General features: G+C 37.7%; 1 protein-coding gene across 4 annotated transcripts in view; it reads right to left on the bottom strand.

The window, feature by feature from the left end:
- TPX2 (TPX2 microtubule nucleation factor) overlaps positions 1 to 21,742 on the bottom strand; it is a 41,571-nt gene that overhangs the window by 5,863 nt on the left and 13,966 nt on the right. For 3 of the 4 annotated variants that reach the window (XM_032462065.1, XM_006179232.3, XM_032462066.1), the window contains 10 exons: positions 16,726 to 16,854; positions 15,699 to 15,827; positions 14,920 to 15,041; positions 13,808 to 13,959; positions 12,574 to 12,745; positions 10,536 to 10,674; positions 9,700 to 9,916; positions 1,864 to 1,959; positions 649 to 825; positions 118 to 264 (listed from right to left, as the gene is read on the bottom strand). In XM_032462065.1, the coding sequence (XP_032317956.1) occupies positions 118 to 264; positions 649 to 825; positions 1,864 to 1,959; positions 9,700 to 9,916; positions 10,536 to 10,674; positions 12,574 to 12,745; positions 13,808 to 13,959; positions 14,920 to 15,041; positions 15,699 to 15,827; positions 16,726 to 16,854 (1,480 nt within the window). The remainder of the gene's footprint in view (positions 1 to 117; positions 265 to 648; positions 826 to 1,863; positions 1,960 to 9,699; positions 9,917 to 10,535; positions 10,675 to 12,573; positions 12,746 to 13,807; positions 13,960 to 14,919; positions 15,042 to 15,698; positions 15,828 to 16,725; positions 16,855 to 21,742) is intronic. The other variant, XM_032462067.1, reaches the window with a different exon arrangement.

Below are 21,742 nucleotides of genomic sequence, written 5' to 3'. Positions count from 1 at the left end.
CCCCTGAAATAATCCAGTATGTTAGTTCCCAGGTAAATTCAGTATAGTGGGTCTACCTATTGTAACAAACCAACAATCAAGCAATTCACATTTTAGCTGCTCTCTCCCCATCCCCACCTGGTGCTTCCAAGTCTGTGCCTTCAGAGCACCCCTTCTGTCAGTCTCCAAGCAGAAAGGCTCAACCTGAGTTGTGTTCTTCACCTTCTTCTCCGGCAGGTTAATAGTGTCAAAATGAGGCAAAGGAAGTGCCTTGAACTTGGGCACCTAATAGAAAAGAAAACTTAAGGTTTAAGATAGTCTTTTTAGCCAGAAGGCAGCAGCTGCTCCAGAATATTTGAATGAATCTGAAAAATAGAAAAGGCCAGTTACCAAAGCAGCATGGTGTAGCAGAAAGAGTAATGGGCTCAAAAGGAAAAAGAGGTTTTCCTCCCAATGTTGCCAATAACTAGCAGCATGATCATGGGCAAGTCACTTAACCTCTTTGTGCCAGACGGTTATTTTAAATTACTTGCCCTATTTATACTTCATAAGGTTCTCAGAGGGATCAAAGGAAGTCAGTGATTTTATAGTTATCATTGCAACATAAAAGATTACCTTTGAGGCATCAAAGAATAGTATCGTGCTACTTGCAAAAATGGAAACACCTACCTCCCCTTTCTGCAGTTCTTTTATTTTCTTCTCCTTCTGTAACTGACGTTCTTTGTCTCGAGAATCAAAAGAGAAAGGGCATATTTCCACAGTTCTTCCCACTGGGATTTGGGGCTTAAAAGGCATCCCAAAATACGGCACAGGTTGAGCTTTTATCACTACTGGCTCCTCCTCTTCCTGAGGAAAAAACTGCAGTTTAGAAACAAGACTACTTGCTCTCTCTCACCTCCTTTGAATGTGGAGTCAGAAGACATATGAGAGAAGTCACTAATTAAGGCAAGTCACTCAACCTCTTAGGTGTCTTAGCTTCCTCTTCTATCAAAGAGGGATACCCACCAACTCACCAACCTACAAAGTCACCTAACAACTCACAGGGGTGAAACCAATGTGAAAGCATTTGATAAACTAACCCAATTACTCTTAAAGGATCTAAAAGTTTTCACAAGAAGGTTGTAAAAACTAAATGAGGTCAAATAGTGTGAATAAAATGAAGAACAGAAGGAAGGTACTAACCAAGCATGTACCTTGGCCTCTTCTTTGACCCAGCCTCCAGACTCCACTAAAACATGTGACTGGGAGTATTCTCAGTAGCCAAACCCAGAATAGGACCAAGTAAGTTGTTTGGGTTCAAGCTGGTAACATAAGATTACTGTGTATTTTAGTTTCAAGTGAAACTATAAAAAGGCTTATGCTTGAGATCTGCTATAAAATTACCTTAACTCTGGATATTTATAGATAAAACGGGAGATGTAACAAGAAACTAGCCTGATCAATGACAGTTTATGTATCCCAACTTCATAAACCACCACCACACAGTCACCTGTGCAACCCTTGGGCTAATGGAGATAGGACAGGGCAGACCTAAATGCTTAGTATGAATTTTAAAAGTCTCTCACTGAATGGTGACAATAACTCAGGCAAAAGAGTGTAAGTCTTGGCAACTTTTGACTCACATTACAACAGCAGGCTAATTTTCAGTGCAATAGAAACAAACAAGCTTCCATTAAGTTACAACCAGTTACCACTGAAAGCCGAAAGATTCATACCCTTACTAACTACTTTGCTTTTGGAAGAACCAAAAAGATGATCAAACGTTCATACCCATTGTTAAGACAACTCCAGCAAGAGTAACTGCCTTTGAATTCCACTAAGTTTAAGAAAGAGTAATGCTTAGATTATGTGGAAGGAATAGAAACCCTCATCCCAGGGAATCACCTCATCTTCTTTGGTGGGCATTCTGATTCTGTTCTTCAGAGCAAAGGCTGGTGACTTGGGGACAGTGATTGGAAGTACTTTCTTTTCAGGAACACCCTGGAAGGAGTAAGCAACTCAATTAGATATCCCAGAACAATCTCTACTAGGCTGTGTGATAAGGTTAATCCCTTTTTCAGAAGTTCATACACCAGGAATCAAAAAAAAAAGCTAATATTTCAGTATATTGTTATTTATCCAACTAAGATTGGTATCTATTAGTACTCAAAAGGTGGATTAACATGACAGAAGCCCAGCAAACAACAAAGACATAGTTTTGAGTTGTATATTCAATAAAAATAGGATTCATCAAAATGTTTTTTGGTATTTATGAAAAACATTCAACAGAAAATAATATCAATATGTTATTGTTTCTCTCCCCTTTTATACCCCAATCCCTCAAAAACAAAGACTTCTAAATGTTATCTAGGAACAGAATAGATACCATCCTCTTAAATCTATTCCACATACAGTTCTACAATGAGAACTTATATTCAAAAACATTACCCTCAGAAAGCAAATGGAAAATAGTATTGGGCAAGGGCTAGCTTAATTTCCTTTTGCCAAATGAGCAAAGAACAAGCAGTTCACAAAGATACACAAAAGGCTCAATCTCAATAACTTTTAAAATGTAAATTAAGGTATTTTTCTCTTATAGGACTATTATTTAAAAAACTGATTAACACCAGTGTTGGCATGTGAAGAGAAGTGGGTGATCACATATAGTGGTTAAGGGTACAGGGCACAAACTGGTACAACCTTTAGGAATTAACTACTAAATCTTTACATGGTCATTCTCTTTCACCCAATATTACACTCTAGTATTTGATCTCTAGCTCAGCTTTTAGGTATACTTCAATATAGCATTTTTAAAAAGAGTAAAAAATTGCAAATAACCCCATAATCTACCAAGAAGGAATTAATTAAATCCTTCCTTAAACTGTGGTACATCCACACAACAGAATATTATATAGCCATCAAAAAGAATAAAATAAATCTTTATTACTGACATACAGCAGTGTTCATAATATTGAGGGAGGAAGGATAAGCTGCTGAAACAGACAATATTTTTGTTGTGTGTGTTTAAAATGTATATGTAATTTACCTAAGTATAGAAAATAAAATCTGGAAAGAACACCAAACTGTTAACTCTCACATCTCTTTGAGGGTGGATTAAGAGAGCCATTTAATTTCTATATTCCATAATTCTAATACATTCAACTACTCTCAAGATTTTGCCCCTTTTGTGATTCCAAAACACTGCCAACACCTCAAATCCTTGCAGACTGAATTATGTGTCCCACTCTACATGCATTCAAAACTAACATATTTTAGAAAGTTGTTCTATAAATATTTTCCGATTCTCATCAAATTTACATTCTATCATGAATCTGGCAATTAATCCTAATTGCAAAATGGTATCTCTCAGGCTATTGTTTTGAATAAAGTGTATGACCAAATCAATTTTAAAAAATCAAAACAACCTTGAGACATCCTCTGTAACTCTTTATCTGTTACACCTACATCCATATGCTGCCCCATCAGCTCTCTGTTCTGCCCCTTCTCTAACTCGTACCACAGGCCACATCATCTACTGCCTGTACCATTCCACTAGCCTTCTAATAGTCTTTCAGCTTCTCATTTCATTCCGTCAGTCCATCTGCTGTATACAGTCAGAAGATCTGATCACATTACTTCCTGACTTAAAATTTGTTAATGGCTCCTACTGTCTACCTACAGCAGTATAACATATTCCTTGACATGAAGTTCAAGATGCTTCATAATCTAGTTCCCTACCCGACTCTCCAGCCTTATCTCTTGCCCCTCCTTAGGCATCACCCTCCAACCACAATGAACTACTGGCAGCTGCCAAAATTTAACACTGGTTCTCATCTCAGTACCTTTGCCTGTGCTCTTTCCGAAATGATCTGGCTCCTTGGAAGGACTTAACCCTTCTTTTTAAGCCTCCACTGAAGCATTTCTTCTTTTGTAAAACTTTTCAATAGATCTCTCCACTCCCATAACCTAAAGAGCTGACCCCACTCTCCCCCAAATATAGTTTGTTATGTACAGTACATATAAAACTTCATTGCACTTGTTTATACAGGTGTTCATCTCCTCCTACTAGTCCGTGAATGCTCTGAGAGTGGGAACTGTTATTCCATCAATCCCTAATATCTAACACAGACCTTGGCAAGTATAAGGCATTCAGTAAATGTTTGTTAAGTGAATATAGTAAGCATGAATAACAAAATTTATAACTTGGACTCAAAGACTCTTGGACTCTAATTTATACCTTGGGAGACTTCTCCTTAATCCCAACAATGCTGCAACTGCTCCAGACATGTTTGGAATCTCTTTCTTGGAGTGGCCTTCAAAGCCAGTTTTAGGGCCATGCAAGGTAGTTGCTCAATCTTTACTTTTAATTAAACAAAACTGTTTCCAGCTCTATTATTTTACACTACTCAGAAGTTTTAGTTCCAAATAACTTTAGATCAGCTCTTAAAAGCAATCTTTAAAATATGAAGACTTGCCATTGTTAAAGAGATCCAAAAGACTATGCCATAGGATAAAAGACAAATGGGTTTTCCAAAATGCTTTGTACAATATCAATCTTTGGAAAGAATTAATACTGTCAAGGTGACCATTGTAAAGGTAATTCTCATTCTGCTGTGGGAGTTCTAATACATTTTCTAAAGAAAACCAGAATCACTAGTATGGTAAAATTTAATACAGCAGAACTTGCAATCAGCGACAGAAGTCCATGAAATGGGTTTTCAAATAATGCTTGTCAGAAAACAACAACAAAAATTTATTGTTCTAGACATCCCGGACAGGTGGACACCACCCTCTTGCCTAAACACAACCAGGACATGTGGGAATGGGAAGAACACTGAGCAAGGATTCAGAACTCTGGTCTAGCCTAGCTTGGATTCCAATCTATATAGCCTGTATAGCACTAGCAGATAGCCTTCCAGGCCTCAGGTTTTTTTTTTTTTTTTTCTTTTCATAAAATAAAGTAATTGAAATAAATATCTAAGGACTCTTTTAGTTCTAAAATAATCCCTCTTTTCCTATTTTTCCCCTCTCTCTGCATCCTCTCAGCAGAGAGATGTGCACTTTAAAAGAAATCTCTAATAAATAAGTCAAGAAAGAGATGTTTACGAATGGGATCAGTCCTCATAATTAGTTGCAGGAGGGGGAAAGGTGATTTATGGAAGTCAACTTTGAGGCAACTATCCATCCACATCCCATCTCTGCTGCAATCAAAGCCAATTGGGGGCTCAATCAGAAATAAAGAAAACTGGGTTTCTAGAAACAGAGAAGGCGTCTTGCTTTGCTATTTTACGTATTTTAGTTATAAGCTCCTTGGGGGCAGGGATACTGCCATTTGCATTCCTTTGCATTCTCCACAGCACCTACAAGAAGTAGCAATTGTCCAATGAATGTGTGTTGATTAATATCACTGTCCTTACTTGTTTACATGTCAATCTGCTCTCCCAGACTGTGAAAGCTTTGAGGACAAAAACTGTCTACTTCCACCTGAATTCCCAGTGTCTAACACAGGCTGCTGCATTTCAGCTTGGCCTGTCACTCAGTTATCTAATATTGCAGTGTCTATGCTGATGTGCTGGGGAAACAGAAGTGGACAATACAGATATCATGGTCCCTGCTATCAGGGAGCTCACATTCCAGTTGAGGAAAGAGACAATGAAAAAGTAACAAATCAAATATTTCCTGATTTCCACAAGTGCTCTAAAGAAACCAAACAGAATGTGGAGCTGAAGGATAATGGGGGAAACTCCGAAAGGAAGCTGAGGGGAGATATCTCTAAAGAGGTCATATATGGTCAGAAGTGGGCAATGTGGGTGAAAAGATGATGCATTTAGGAAAAGCAGCCCAGGATGGGGGATGGGATATTGGGAGTGAGCACCTCTCCCTAAAGCAAGATATGCCCCTAAGTGCCCTGTGACAAATTCTCAGGCCTGTCCCAGAGCAATTAGGAAATTACTATGAAGCAATGTTATAGCTCAGAGTATGAAAAAATTTTTCAAAAAGCCTGCCAGTCTCCCCGAGTCATCCCTAAAATATCGCTGCTAAAATTACTCACTGGCCTCACCGTCACCACACCCACCTCTGTGGTGCTCCAGCTCCCCGCTAGATGTCGGCACCAAGTTCACATTTCACACCCTTCAGCTCAAGGCTTTCATCACTTTACCTCTGCCCCAAGAACCCTTTTTCCATCTCTGCCTCACGGCCCACTGCTGCCCAAGCCCATCTCTCATCAGCCCCGTTGTCTCCTTGCCACCTATCAACAAGTGGGAGAGCACAAGAAACACCATGAGGACACACGGAAAGAGAGCTTCGGCACCGGGGGACACAGATGGGCATAACAGCGGTTGACAGAGCAGCTACGTTCAGGCTCTGGGGGGCAGGCTCTTCCACTGTAAGAGTCCAAGACTAGAAGTTAAAAGACCTAACCTCAGTTCTACCACCAACTTTAAAAAATGTTTCTATGGGCAAGCCATATTCCCCTCTCAAAGCCTCTCTTAATAAAAAATGAAGAGGGTGGAAGGGAATAGATCTATGTGTCCTTCTATGCTTTGTTTCTCAAGAATCCAAAAGTTGAAGCAAAATCACTGGAAATTTCCATAGGGAGAGAGCTGCAAACAGCCAACATCAGACTCAAAAACTCCTATTGCCAAGACAAATGATGATAAGTTAGCATTGTTGGGTAGAATAATACACTGTTTAAGGAGATGACAGGTTCAAATCCTGGTTCTGCATACTAGACACCTCCTAGCGTCTCTTTCCTCATCTAAAAAGTAGGGATAAAGATAGAAACTATCTCTTAAGAGCTATTATAAGAAATAGATAATTTAGGTAAAACATTCAGTACAGTGTAAGCATGCTACAATTATTACTATTAACATGACTTCTGACTGTGTGTCAGACACCAAGTTCTTCACCCGGGCTTTCTCTAGTCTACACTGCACCTAACAAATCCAAACTCCAGGGGTGGGGCCCAGGAACCTGTTTATGTAATAAGATCCCCAGAGGATTCTGAGAACCGGTTGGGTTTGGCAATCACTTCCCTACAGCACACCATATCAGTTCAGTCACAACTTAATTACTTACCTAGTGCTTTGCTGATCTGTTTATCCAGAATTCTCAACAAGGCATAACCTGGTATAATGCTAATCTAAGATCTCACCTAACTAACTCCCAATGAACTCTAGTCACCCTTAACCCACTTACCACGTCACCTCAGCATTTCCAAAGTACAACAAACTGCCAAACCAATTTCCTAAATCAGTGTTTCCAAAAATGGAGTCAGTATGGAAGAGGACATTAAGCAGGATGTAGACTTTTTTTTTTAATGGTCTTGTATTTTCCTAAGAACCTTTTATTTTAAAACAAGAGCATGGACCCTGAAACCATGTTACCCAAATTACTCACATCCCAGCTCTGCCATTGGCTAGTTTGTGATCTTGGACAAGTTATTTAACCTCTACAAAACAGAATGATAATAGTACCTGTAGTGTTTACCTCTTGGGTTATAATGAGAAGTAAGTTATTATACAAAGTGCTTATTTTATTTAAGTATTAGCTATTATTGTCATTATTCATGGCAAAAAGTACTGGTTTTCCATTTATATAATGATTTCATGTTCCCTTTAAAATTACTTTAACTATGAGTTCATTTTACAAATATATAAAGTCAATATTGGTATATGACATACAAGGACATAGTAAAACTTGAGAGCATGATATGCAAATTAAATAAAAAACAAAAACTTGTAGCAGGGGGAAAAGCCAGGAGCTTGGAGAAAAAGCTTATCAAAAGTAAGGGGCCAAATGCATGTTACAGAAGCCTTGAGGAAGTCATTTCTCATCTCTGGACCTTGGGTTCCTGGTGTGTAAAATGAAAAAGTTGAGCCCTTCTGGCCTCTAGGAATCTGAAATTTGCATACAACCTACATTTCCCTTATTGTATTCAGAACAGTTTCCTCAGTGAGTAAGCAACGACAAAGAAGGTACAGTTCTTGGAGACTAATCACCTGAGTGGAAAGAGGTTTCTTAAAAGGATATGTAACAGAGTTTGGCCTATCATACATGTGCATCATAGCAAAAAAGAAAAAAAAGCATTGTGAATAGAAAGAGGTCTCATATGCAGAAAGCTTTCAAACTGAAAAAAGGTACTGGGAAGGAAGAAGGGAAGAATCATTTCTAAGGATTATCATGCTTTTTTTAAAGCCTAGAAAAATATAACTTCAGACTGCTTCTGACTTAGTGCTAAGAAAATAAAATAAACAAAATTAAGTATCCAGTCAAAGGTAATACAGTCATCCCTTGGTCTCTTGAGGGAACTGGTTCCAGGACCCCTGAAGATACCAAAATTCAAGGATGCTCAAGTCCTTTATAGAAAATGATTTGCTTATAACCTATGCACATCCTCCTATATCATCCCACATACTTTAAATCATCTCTAGATCACTTATAATATCTAACACAATGTAAATACTATGAAAACAGTTGAAAATACAATGTAAATGCTATGTAAATAGTTGCCAGAGAGCAGCAAATTCAAGTTTTGCTTCTTAGAACTTTCTGGAGTTTTTTTTTTCCTGAATATTTTCAGTCCTCTGCTGGTTGAATCTGCAGACACAGAACCTGTGGATAAGGAGGACTGACTGTATATTGGTGCACAGTTTCACTTAAAACCATGGTGACTCTAAAGGACAAGCAAAAAGAAAGAGGACAGGAAAACAGAGTCCTGAGTACCTGGACATAGTCAACCTAAACTTGGGGAAGAGGATGTTTTCCATCTACATAGAAATATATCTGAAAACCATCTCTGCACTTATGCAGCTGCTGAATAGCATTACTTATTCTTTGACTGTGGCATCTCTTCTTGATGGTATATTTTGTTTAAAACTGTGACTGTGAGCCACCATCAAACTACAACCCATTTCTCTAATCTAGTTTCCAGGTGCTCCTCTTGATATACTTCCTTTCTCCAGCTTAACTGACTCACTCACAGTTCCCAGTAGCTGCCCCATGCTTCCCAACTTTAGGCTTTTTCTTTTTTTTCTAACTCCCACTGCCTGAGAATGCTCAGCCAGTCCATTTCATTTGCATTTCTACAAGTCCAAATTCTACTATACAGTGGAGAGGCAGTATTATGAAGTATTCAGATCATAGACTCTGGAGCCAGAGTGCCTGAATTCTTATCCTTGCTCCACTACTTACCAGCTGAGGGCCCTAGGAATGCTACTTAACCTCTCTGTGCCTCAAGTGCTTCATATGAAACTGGTGATGATTACAGTAAACGAACTAAAGGGGTTGTGGTCAAAATGAATGGGTTAATATACAAAAAGAGCTAAGAGCAGTGCCTAGAACATAGGGAAAGTGTCAGCTATTGTTTTTTAATAGTGACAACAACAAGATGATGACAATGACACTGTCAAGGCTCAAGTCAAATGCTTCTTCCTCCACAATGCATTCCCTGAACTTCTATCTGGAAGAAATCATTCTCTCCTTGAATTCTTATAGCACTTTTAACTGTCATCTCTCTTAGAGCACTTCTGTCTCATTTTATATTATTTACACCGATATTGTCTTCCTTAGTGGACTTTAAGTTTCCTGAGAGCAAAATCCACCTCTGACATGTCTCTCTGTCAGCCACAGCTCTTAATATGAAGCCCTGATCATAGTATCTACTCAAGCATTTGTGAGTGGGTGGACATTTGGTATGAGCAGGACACTTTTGCCAGCACAGAGCCTCATCACTCTTACCACAACATCTTCCAAGATCTTAGTAGGGCAAGGCTTGGAATGAAATTCAAAGTGCTCATCCTCCAATTTCTTCTTTGACTCTCGCTCCTGGATCCTCTTCTCAATTTCCAAATCAAAGCCAATAGGCTGAGTGGGTGGCTTCACAGGTGGTTTCTTGGGCAAGATGGGACCACCTTCAAGAATTCTGGGATCAAGTTCCTGTGCTTTAAATTTGTATCTATAAGGTGAGAATTAAGTGATGACCATAAAAAAATGTTTTCAATAAAATGAAAACTACACAAAGAACAAAGTAAGCCAAAACCAGAAAAATAATAATCATTAGGCTTACCCATCATGCACAGCAAAATTTCAGCTCTCTCCAAGCCACTACATCTACCTCAAGAGCAAAGAATAAATAAGAAAGACTAACATTCCTATCACTTTAAAGACCGGGTTTCTCTTCAAGAAGCTTCCCCTTCTCAAAAGAAGTACAAGAAGGAATGAAAGGAACCAGGAGACAAACTCCAGTGCTAACCACATTAAGCTCCGGTTCCCTCCACAGATATTAGCTTTAATAACCCCTCGGGTAGCCATAAAAGGGTGGGATCTACCTAAACTAACCTCAGAGGACACTCCTTAACTGGAATTATAAGTAAGTTCTCCCCCCCAACTGCCACTTTACACTCCAGGACAGCTCCATATTCACACTTTCAATCCTTTCACCACAGAGGCAGGGCAGAGCCTGTCACTCAAAAGCCACAATTCCCAAGGCAAGAGAAACATCAACTGCCCCCCTTACAGGACCAAGAAGAAAGTAGGCAGGTTCTTGGAACTCTTTCACAAATACTGTAACTTACTGCTGCAGTTTCTCGAGCTCCTCGGCCTCCAGATCCGCCGCACTTCTGCAGGTCACAGGCCTTGCGCGCTGTTTGGTTTGCAGTACGGGAGTCTGGGGGTCTCTGCATATTTTGGCCACAGATTTAGAGGGTAACAGAGCTATAAAGCAAGATCATAGACATTCACTCAGCTCTCCAAGACCCCGTTTACCTGTAGGTGCTAACTCAGCTAGGCAGCCCAGAGATGCCAAACTACAGAGTGGCTGGCCCTCCACAACTCAGCTCAGCTCATGTCAGTCAACCTGACATTCAGTCCCTTCTCCTCTGTCACTCTTTCCTGAGGGGTAACAATGAAGGTAGCCTTTGGGTAAACTCTACTATCATATTCTGAACCTAGAATCCACCTGTATCTGATGGATTCCTTATCACTGCACAGGCCTGTGCTGCCTTTCTACTGACAATGCCAACTATTTTGCTTGTTACTGACAAATAAAACTTTTGCTTATTCCAGTTTTAAAATAAGTCCTTTGTAAAGACCAAGTAATAAGTCCTAATATTATGAATTCCCTAAAAGCAGCTACAACAAAACATCAAGACCATCTCTCACGGAAAGTCAAATGGAAAAAGTAAAACAACTATGTCAAAGCATCGATATTAAGATCATCACCATCACTCACAGAAAATATTGATTTACCCAGCCAGGAGCAACCTTGTCAATTTTCATAATTATATAAAGTAAATCCTTTAAGTTAGACCTTATTACCTAACAGTAGGAGATAGAAACCAAATCTACTTATTTTAGAAATAACCCAGGCTTCAGAAATACCTATAACTATTACTGAGCTATAACTGTACAAAGTTTTAAATTCAAACTGCAGAAAATAATTTTTCTTTCTATTTGCCAGAACCAAGATTCCAAGAGCGGCGCATATCAGACCCTAAGAGTCATATGTTATCTGGAAAGTCATGGTTAATATCTGTATTTCTAGCAGGATAAAGAAAGACATTTAATTATTTTCATAATATAAAATTTGACAAATGGCTACTAGAACATAGTAACAGTATCAGGAAATGCTGCCCTTAAAGAGACTCGTCTGGCTACATAACATAGCACTAAACAGTGTCTATACAAAGGCAGAAAAAATTTAGAAACCTTCAAAGGCAAAACAACCAGATTCTGCTTTATCCAACAATGCTACCCCTATGCTCTTGACAACCATTCTATATCACATCTCCACTCCTCAAACTTCTTTACTTTTTTGTAGAATTATTTTCAAAAAGAAAGACACTATTAGACTAGATTCCTCTCATCTGTTCACCACTAAACCTGCAAACCCATCAGCATTTGCACTCATTCCCCTCTTCCATCCTCCTTTCAAAGAGCTATCACTCCACCTATGCTAAGTATCTCTCTCCTACCTGCCTGCACAGGGACTTAGTGATTGGTTATCTCTTTTCTCTCCTGTATCTTCAACTTCTTTCCCTTCCAGGGACTTCTCAGCATACTTCTCTCTCCCTATCTTGCACCTCCCTTGATCCTTACATCTCCCTCCACATTAACAGCACTTACCATCTATTTGTTTCTGTCTCCCACTGAATTAGAAACTTGATGTTGAATAGTACCAAGTCTATTTTTCTCACTTCTACAACTCCCTACACCAAAGAGAGTGTCTGGTCTGCAGTGGTAAAACATTATGTCGAAACGCTGAACAAAAAGCACACAACCTTAAATGAATGGAATGCTTTCATTTTCTGTAGGTGAGTAAGTGTGCACTTTGACACATGGCAAAAATAGCCTTGTGTGTAGTGACATCTCACATTACCTTAATTCCCCCTTCCCAATTATTGACCAGGAGGATCAAGGTGGACAGAGAGCTGGGTGGTTTGAGAAATGTTCAACTATGTATACATTTGTTGTCTGCCCGTAGGCAGAATGCCATGCTTTAGTTCAAAAGCTAGGATCTCAACTAAAGGCAAATTTGTGCCTAAGATGTAAGCAAAGGGAATTCTAGCGGAGGTATGATTCTCCAACCAGGTATGACATTGGAAAGAAACTTACTAATATCATCCTTCTTGCTCCTCAAGTGGTATCTGTTAGGGGTCCGTTTATGGAAGGCTTCAACCTGCTCTGCAAGGGGCACATATGTAGAAGCTGTTTCATCAAATGTTCTTTTCTTCCCTTGGGACAGGTTGAAAGGCATAACAATGGTGCACCCCTTAGCCACTCGGGCCTGAAAGAAAGAAGTTGTTCCCAAAACGAAGTGTTACGAAAGACCTCAGATTGACCACAAGCCACATATTCAGCACAGACAATCAAAAGGAAAATGGCCTGTGTAAAGCCAAGATAATTACTCTTAGGTTTTTCAGTCCTTGAGCAAGGGTTATAACCAGGCTATTCCCATCTTTTAAAAAAAGGGAGAAGGGATCTAGCACCTAACAAATTGTCCGTCCTGTAATAGTTCATAAGATGATTTTTCCCAAGCATGTTAAGTTTTGAAGCAATTAAGAGCAAGTTTTCTTAACTGGAAGGGAAAACAATGGCTGCAAAGGTATCCCACTCCCATTCCCCTTTAAAAAGGAAAAAAAAAAGAATTGAGTCTGGGTCTGGATCAGGTCAGACAGCTGCCTGAATCAAATTCCTCCACACATCCTACCAAAAACTGACTGATGAAGAAGCCTATTCCTTAGATCATTAATTTTGATAAAACTGGTCTCTGACTGGGGAAAAAAAAAATCTTCAAGGACCTACATCTCAAAGGAAGAAGCACAATCCCAGGATTTACGACTGTAGAGGACTAACTTCAACAAGTGATGATGCTGACTGCAAATTCAAGTAGAAATTCTCACTGCTAGAATTTTTATTTAGGATTGTTACTGTTTTTGTTAGTGCTCTGGTAACAAAACTGCATAGGATCTGAGTGGTCTGCCCCAACCTCATTCTCCTCATAAACTCTGTTATATTTTGCACACAACTTTGCAGACACAAGCTTTTTTCAAAAATTTCGTAATCGCACAAGCTGTAATAAGCCTATACTTAACAGTTTGCCACACTCAATTCTGTGTTTTGCATACATTCTCAATTCAATTTTCACAGCAACTTGATGCCTCCCAGAGACATAGAGTGATTTATCCAAGATTATACAGCTAACAGGAGGCAAAGTGAGGGTGTAGATCTACCTTAACTCAAAAGCATATGCTTCTCTAATTACATTATTCTAAGTAGTGACCACAAATACTACACCAAATCCTCACTGAATTAGTAACAAAAATATTAATTTAGTCCATTAGCTTACAGGAGATTGAGGATGCTTTCGCAGTTCAGATGTAAAGTTCACTTCCTTATACTCCTCCTGGTTCTTAGGATGTTGTTTAATTCGCTCATCTGTGCGGAAGTGGAAGTCAACTGATTTGGTCACCTGGCTCACCGATTTCTTCACAGGGTGCCCTAAGTGAGGAACAGAGTAAAACACACATGTAACACTAAGAATAGAGAACATAAAGTAAGTCCCCATTTAACCAGTTCTTTCGGTATTTCTATTATCATAGATTTGACTTTGTTTACACTCCACATACAACCCAACACTTGAAACAGTCCTCAGGGAAACCAATATATGTGCCTTATTCATTGAGTACTATTGGGTTGGAGGCCCTTTGGTCAAACTACAATAAGGCAGCACAGGGAAGAATAATCCCATCTCTGGGTATGGTCATAGCTCTGGTGACACAGAGTAACTGGAACACTTCTGGTAGGAAAAGCTATGAATTAACTTTAAAATACACTCAACTAAACATCTCTAAGAGAGAGACCCTATAAACACTAGAGATGCTTTTTCAACCTGGTAAACAGAGCTTTATAACTTTGACTCCACCAATAATAATTATGCCAGAGCAAAGGAGAAATCTATCCCTTCAGGTCCCTCATCCTTTTCTTCCATAGCTACTACTGGATTCACTCAGCTTTCTCTTCCTCTGCCTAGGATAAAATGGGAAAACAGCAGCAAAAAACTGGTCTTCCCAATTGCTTTACCTTCTTTCTCAATCCTAGTTCTTTCTTTTCTAATACAAAGAAAAGGAATTAGGAGGAAAAAGAAGATGGGAATTAATTTTACTTGGAGAAAGGAGGGAAGTCCTCATGAAAAAAGGCCTCAAAAGATAGGTATGACTTCTCCAGTTAAAGAGGGAGAGGAATAGCATGCTCTAAGAAAGGACCAATGTATGTAAAATGTTCTAGGAAATGATTATTGGGATAGGAATGGTACCCATGTTAAGCCTTCTAAGTAAACACATCTTTTTATGCTGACCACTGACCAAGACAGACTTTTTTTGCTTTAGAGACTTTAAAAACCCTACCAAGATTATGAGAAACACCCCCTCATAAATCAGACTCAGTCAGAACTAAGCTGACCTGCTCCTGAAAGAGCAAATTTTTTGAATTCTTCATTCTTTTTCCGCATCTCCATCACCTCTTGCTGCATTTTTTTTCTCTTCTCTAATTCTTGCTCCTCAGTACTTTGTAGAATCTTCTGCCTAAACAGCAAACCAGTAAAGGAGATGAGAGGGGACAGGAGAAAGAGACTCAATGTTTCAAAAAATCTAAAGGGATTATATAGATTAGATTTTTAACATATGACAAAATAACCAGCAAAACCAAAAAATATTATCTAATAAATCAATATTAACTTAGGTAACACTATGGAAAAAAGATACAAAATTTATTCCAAAATATTGATGAAAATTTAGAAATAGTTAAATTTAATTTTATAGAATGTTAACAATCTTTCAAAAAGGGGTAAAGGTGAAGATTTTGCAGCAGTACAGAAAATAAAATAGTCTCACAGTGAATGAGTAAAGCAGAACCCAAAGACTTTATACACTGATTATAAAAAATATGCATTTCACTTAAGTAAAGTTCAGAATGGAGCTTTGCAAAATAAAAACTGTTCAATTTAGATAGTTATAACCTTTACTAACTTTTTCCTTTTATATTTCTTTTACATTTGTTTTAATATATTTTTCTCAATGTGTAAGATTCAAGTATCCACAAGGACATAAAACAATTTACCATACCAAGGTTACAGCTTTAGGAGTTTCCCAAGCTCCATATGCATCAAACAGATTGTAAATTTACCCATTTGTAATTTTATTCTACAGAGTCTAAAGTTGAAATTCAGGAAAGAATCATACCTTACAGGTGGGATACACGGCACAGTATGTCTGGTCTTGGCTTTCTCTGGGGAAGACTCATTCTTTTCGGAAATATCTTGATGAGCATTGCTTTCTTCCTCTTCCTTTGCCTTCTTTTTATTTTGAGAACTTGAGTTCAAAAGGACAAAAAACATCTTCTCAGTTCCCTGCAGCATATCCTGCTCTACCCTCCTCCCCAGATCTACCACACATGGCTTAAATTTTCTCATTCTTTAGGACAACAACCATGCTTCAGCAGCAAGATTCTTCCAAATAGTATCAATCAGATCATATATACCAACGGCTACAATGGGTAAACTTTGAGAACACCAACAGAAGTCAAGGTAAAAGTTGTCTGGTGATGGTTCAGGAGGATAGGAAGGGATTCTAAATGCTCATCATCAAATGAACAAATGCCAGACAGCTAGTTGTCTTCCTAATATGTATCCACCTTCTTTCTTATTAATACAACTCCTATTTTATTTGGGGCAACAATGTATGAAGGCAAAAAATACTATACTTGTTTCAACCATCTCTACTGCAACTAGAGTGGATCTAATTTACAGTTTGGTCAACTGAGGTATAACATAAGGGTTTCTGGAAAATACTTCACTTTCCTGATATGGGTGCTGCCCCTCTTTCTTTGCCAGACCCTTCTTCTCTTGAACATGGATATGACACCTACAGATATACAGCAGCTATCTTGTAACAATGAGACAACAAGTACAAGGAAGAAGCTAAGAAACAAAGAGCAGCCACCTTGAGCAACAAGTATGGGAAAAAAAAAAAAAAACTAAGACTCACAGAGATGTCATTGAACCAAATAAAGCTAGCAGTAAACTAGACTTGTGTGAAGCAAATAATTCACTATTCTTTAAGCCACTCTAGTTAAATGGCTGTTACCTTCGGCAAAATACATTCCCAACTGATAAAAATAAGAACAAGCACCACATATTCCACTTGCTCTTATCACAGGAGCAAACAGAGGTAAAACCTATGCCAACTGACAGAAGCTGTGGCTACTTACACTTTCATTTTTTTGGGGGGTGGAATTTCGTTGATGATTACAGGAGTAGCACATCTCTTGGCTTTCATTTTTACATGATGTTTTTCTTTCTGTTCCAAATTCTTCTGAGCAGAGAGTCTAAGAGATCTTCTATGGTAGAAGAATTCATAAAACTTATCTTTAATGAGTACATCTACTAGATATGCAAATGCTCTTCAGAAATGTGAAAATATGTCACACTATGAAGGGTTATAAAAAATGGTATTATTTCCACTCTAAAAATCTAGTATCTTCTTGTCTTACTGATAGTTTTTTAAATTTCACCATAAATTGTTGGTACTTTAGTGCATTGGTGTTCATAAATTAGACCTCCATAAAGCTGATTTAATTTTGTAAAAAGGCACTGGCAATCACTTGGTGCAACTCCCTCCTTTTAGAGGTATGAATAAAAGTAAAAAGAGATGAGGTGACTTGACCCTGTGACATAGCTAACTGCTGTCAGACTTGAAATTAGAAATCAGGTCTCCTGGAAATTTACTAACGTGTTTATTTTCTCCTGTTTTAGCCATGGCACCCCTTTTTGTTAAAATATATAACACATAACAAAAAGTGCACAAAGCAAAACTTAAGTTAAATGATTACAAAGTGAAGACTCATGAAATCACCTCCTAGGCTAAGAAACAAAACACTAGCAGCAGGTGCTACCTTGACTTTTACAGTAATCATTACTTTTTCTTTATCATTTTATCATACAAACATGTATTCCATAAATATGGTACATTTAGAAAGGAAACAAAAACTTTATACTATAATCAGACTATTTTAAGTATTTTTTCTATCTGGTTTATTTCACTCACTATTATGTCTGTGAGATTCAACCACACTGATTCACAGTTTTGAGTCACTGATTTTCAATGCTGTATAACACTGTAGGAATGTACTACTATTTATCCAGTCTACTGCTGATTCTTACATATTGTTGCACACATTGTTGGATATGTTAACTCATAAGATTGCTAGGTCATAGGACGTTGGTTTATCAACTAAAGTTATTTTCCAAAGTACTCATACCAATTCATGCTTACACTGACAAATCTGTAAGAGTCCAACGTTGCTCTACATTCTCCTAAACACTTGGTACTGTCAAATGATTTAATTTTAGTCATATAAATTGGTATACAGTAGAAGTTCATTGTGGTTTTAATCTGCTTTTTCCAGTGAGTTTGAGCACCTTTTCACATGTTTATTGGCCATTTGGTTGTCCTCTTTCATAAAGTGCTAGTTAAATCTCTTGGTTGTTTTTTACTGCATTGTTAATCCTTTGCTAATTGGCTAGTAGGAATTCTTTATATACTGTGAATATGAGCCCTCTGTAGGTTTTAAGTGTTACAAATATCTTCTCCTAATCCGGGGATTGGCTTTTCACTCTCTTTATGGTTATCATTTGATTAGGTAAATATGCTCAAATACAACAACCTCCTTCTCTAAAAGCATGTCAATGCTTTTCTTTGTGGATTCTACTTCAACTTATCAATATCTAAAATGAAAACCTTTGGGATTTTTATAGAGATTTCATTGAATCAACAGATTGGATAAGGAGACTTGACATATTTACAGTAGAGTCTCCCAAACTATGAACATGGTATGCCCTGCCATTTATTTAGATCTTGGTTAATTTCCCTCAATACTTTAAGATTTATTATTATATATTCACATTTTTATGAGATTGCATAGACTACCTAATTTTAAAATCTTTATCATAGGGAATTTGAAACATAACTAAAAAATGAGAATATTATAATAAATCACTAGGTACTCATCATTCAGCTTTAAAAATGATTAACTTACAGCCAATCACATTGTCAATTTTCCCTCCATCCACTCCCTAGATTTTAAAGCAAATCTCAAATTTCTTATCTTTCATCTGCAAATATTTTCGTATCAATCTCTCAAAGTACTCATAAAAACAAATACATGGAGTAATGCAGAGTGAATTTATCACACAAATCTTCTTGCATATTATCATAAAATGTAGACAAAATACAAAAATGTAACTATTTGAAGGCACTGTAAAGTGACCAAAAGCAGGCAGAAAAAGAGGAACATTTATCCATGAAAAGCAGCAACTGCAAAGGTTAAGAATTATAAGTTAGTAGCTTTTTTGCCTGAGGGCACTCCCCAAATGTGGCAGCTACAGCAGCAGAAAACTCTAGTCTCACTGGCTATAGATAACAGAAGATAGAATTCAAGGCCAGTACAGCAGCTGGAAATTTAGGAGAAAAATCCTGGAAATGAAAGAGCTACAGAAAAGCTGTCACCCAAAATCTGAGCCAAAACTCAGCACAAATTCCTATGTGCTACTATATATGCTATGTATACACACATATGCTAACTATGCATATTTAGGGGAGTCTAAGGGGGCCCCAGTGAAAAAGCAAAAACTGGTGAGGTGTCCATCCTTAAAGACGTAAGTGCACTAGGTGAGACTGGTGAGTTTGCTGCTTTTTTGATTTAGTGCATTCCCCAATGTGTATACAGTAGAATCCTAAACAGCTTAAGTCTTACTAAGCTTTAAGTGTCAGAAGACAAACATTGGGGCTGGCAAAACAGCTAGAAATTTAGGAGCAAAACTCCAGAAGCAAGAGAACCACAAAGAGGATGAACACTTAAACCTGAGTATAACCTCTACTCAGTCTTGGCGGACCACTAACATTTTCAGGCACAGCAGAGACTCTAGGGAGCCAGACCAAAAAAGCAACTACATATGCAGATATATGAATGGCCAAATATTACATGAAAATGAGACCAACATCATTAGTCATCAGAAAAACGCAAATTAAGAACACAATGAAATATAATTAAAGAGAATGACAATACCAAGTGTTGGCCAGGATGTGGAGAAACTGATACTCTCATATATTGCTAATAGGTATGTAAAATGGTACAGTCACCTCGGAAACCATTCTGGCTGTTTCTTATAAAAACACACTTAACAGTATGGCCCAACAATTCCACTCCTAGATAGTCACCCAAGAGAAACACATTTCCTCATGAAAAATCTACAGGCAACTAATCATAGCAGCTTTATTCATAATAACCCCAAACTGGAAGCAACTCAAATGTCCTCAACTGGTTAATGGATAAATTGTGGTATATCCATTCAATAAAATTTATTATCAGCAATAAAAAGGAACAAAATATTAATACATGCAATGACATGGATGAATCTCAAAAGCACATGTTCAGTGAAAGATGGCAGATATAAAAGAGTACATACCATACAATTCCGTTTATAAAAATATCTAGAACAGGCAAGATTAATCTATAGCAACAGAAATCAGAACAGTGGTTGCTTCTGGGTGGGGGGTGGGAGAGTGAGAAAGCAGAAAGAGCGAGCAGTAAAAGTTGACTGCAAAGGGGTAGGAATGAGGAAACATTCTGAGGTGATGGACATGTTCTATATTGATCATGGTGTCGTGGTTGCATGGTGTTATACATTTGTCAAAACTAATCAGACTGTGCATTCAAGATCTGTACATTGTACTATATGCAAATTATACCCCAATAAAATTGATTTTTTAAAATGGACATGGTTTCATAAATATTAGAAAGAAGGCAAAGTACATGAAGACATGACCATTTTGGACTATCACTTAAACTCAGCATACAATGATGTTATAAAGTCAAGAGAAGAATTGCTGGGTGTCTTTAGGGAGAAATCACTAAAAGATGAGATTACAAGAATTAAAACGTATATTTGTAGTAAAGCAACACCTGCATGGAGAAATTATTACTGTAGACTAAGGCCTTGTTAACTCTTAACTATTCTGTGTCAAAAGAGTTATGGCCATCTTTTAGCCTATTCATCAAAACCATGTGAAAATGAAATAGTGAATTTGTATGATTATCTACACCTTCCCTATTTCATCTACTGTTCCTTTCTATATTAGGCATCCCTGGACTAAGATAAATCTGAGATCTGAGATAAATGGCACTAATGTTTTACTTCTTCATGCATTTTCATAATGCAGTATCATTTACAAACTAATGTCACATGTTACCTTATTTGCTATTTCTTGCAATAAGCCTGAGATACGTCAGTAAACTAAGGTTTTGAGTATTAGAGGTACCTGCCTTTAAAACAAAACAAAAAAACAATTCAGGTCTTCTGACTCTGAGAACAGCTGGCTTTAGGTCATATCATCATTTTCAAAAATCACTCCAGAATTCAGTCAGAATGTGGGACATTTTTAGTAATCATATACATATACAAAATGGAGAAGCCAAGACACTAACACTATTCTAGATTCTGAAAAAACCTATAGGACACTGGGTCCCTTTTCCGTAGGCCTCACTTAACAATCTAAACATGGAACAGAAACCACAGTATCAACCAATAGCAATCTCTTATATCTCCTGTGATACATACCTAGTTGGTTGAGATCTCATAGAATTCTTTAATTAAAATGGGCTTCTTAACTAGGAAAGATTAAAATCAGCATGTATGATACCATCCTCAAATGGTGATCCTCTTATACCAGCCTGAGGCTTTGTAAAGGGTCATTTCATTACTTCTGAGCAATAGTATTAGAAATACTCTGCCATTCCTCTTCCTTGAGGATATTCTGGTGACATCAAAGTATAAAGCAATAAACAGTCCTAGAATTTAAACTCTATGAGTGAGTGGTAATTATTAGGTGGTAAAAGTTTTTAAAAATCTAATTTGAATATTCTTTTGATTACTGCCATCTGAAGACAACTAATATTAAGACTGACAAACATTGTGTTTTGGTTAAAAAGAGGATACTGAAACCAAGTGCAACATTCAAAGACATTAGATTTCGGAAGTCACTAATGCCAAGAGTGCAGCTTAACCCACCCACCCATCCATCCACCCGTTTGCTCAGTTTTTCAGCTTTGCTCCTACCAGACACTGTTAGGCACTAAGCATACATGATACCTGCCCTTATGGAGTTTACTTACAACAGGAAAAAAATCTGTCAAATATCCACACAAATAAACGTAAAATGGCAACCCA

The sequence above is a fragment of the Camelus ferus genome, chromosome 19 (genome assembly GCF_009834535.1).
Source record: "Camelus ferus isolate YT-003-E chromosome 19, BCGSAC_Cfer_1.0, whole genome shotgun sequence".
NCBI lineage: Eukaryota > Metazoa > Chordata > Mammalia > Artiodactyla > Camelidae > Camelus > Camelus ferus.
This window is presented reverse-complemented; position numbering and strand designations above follow the sequence as displayed.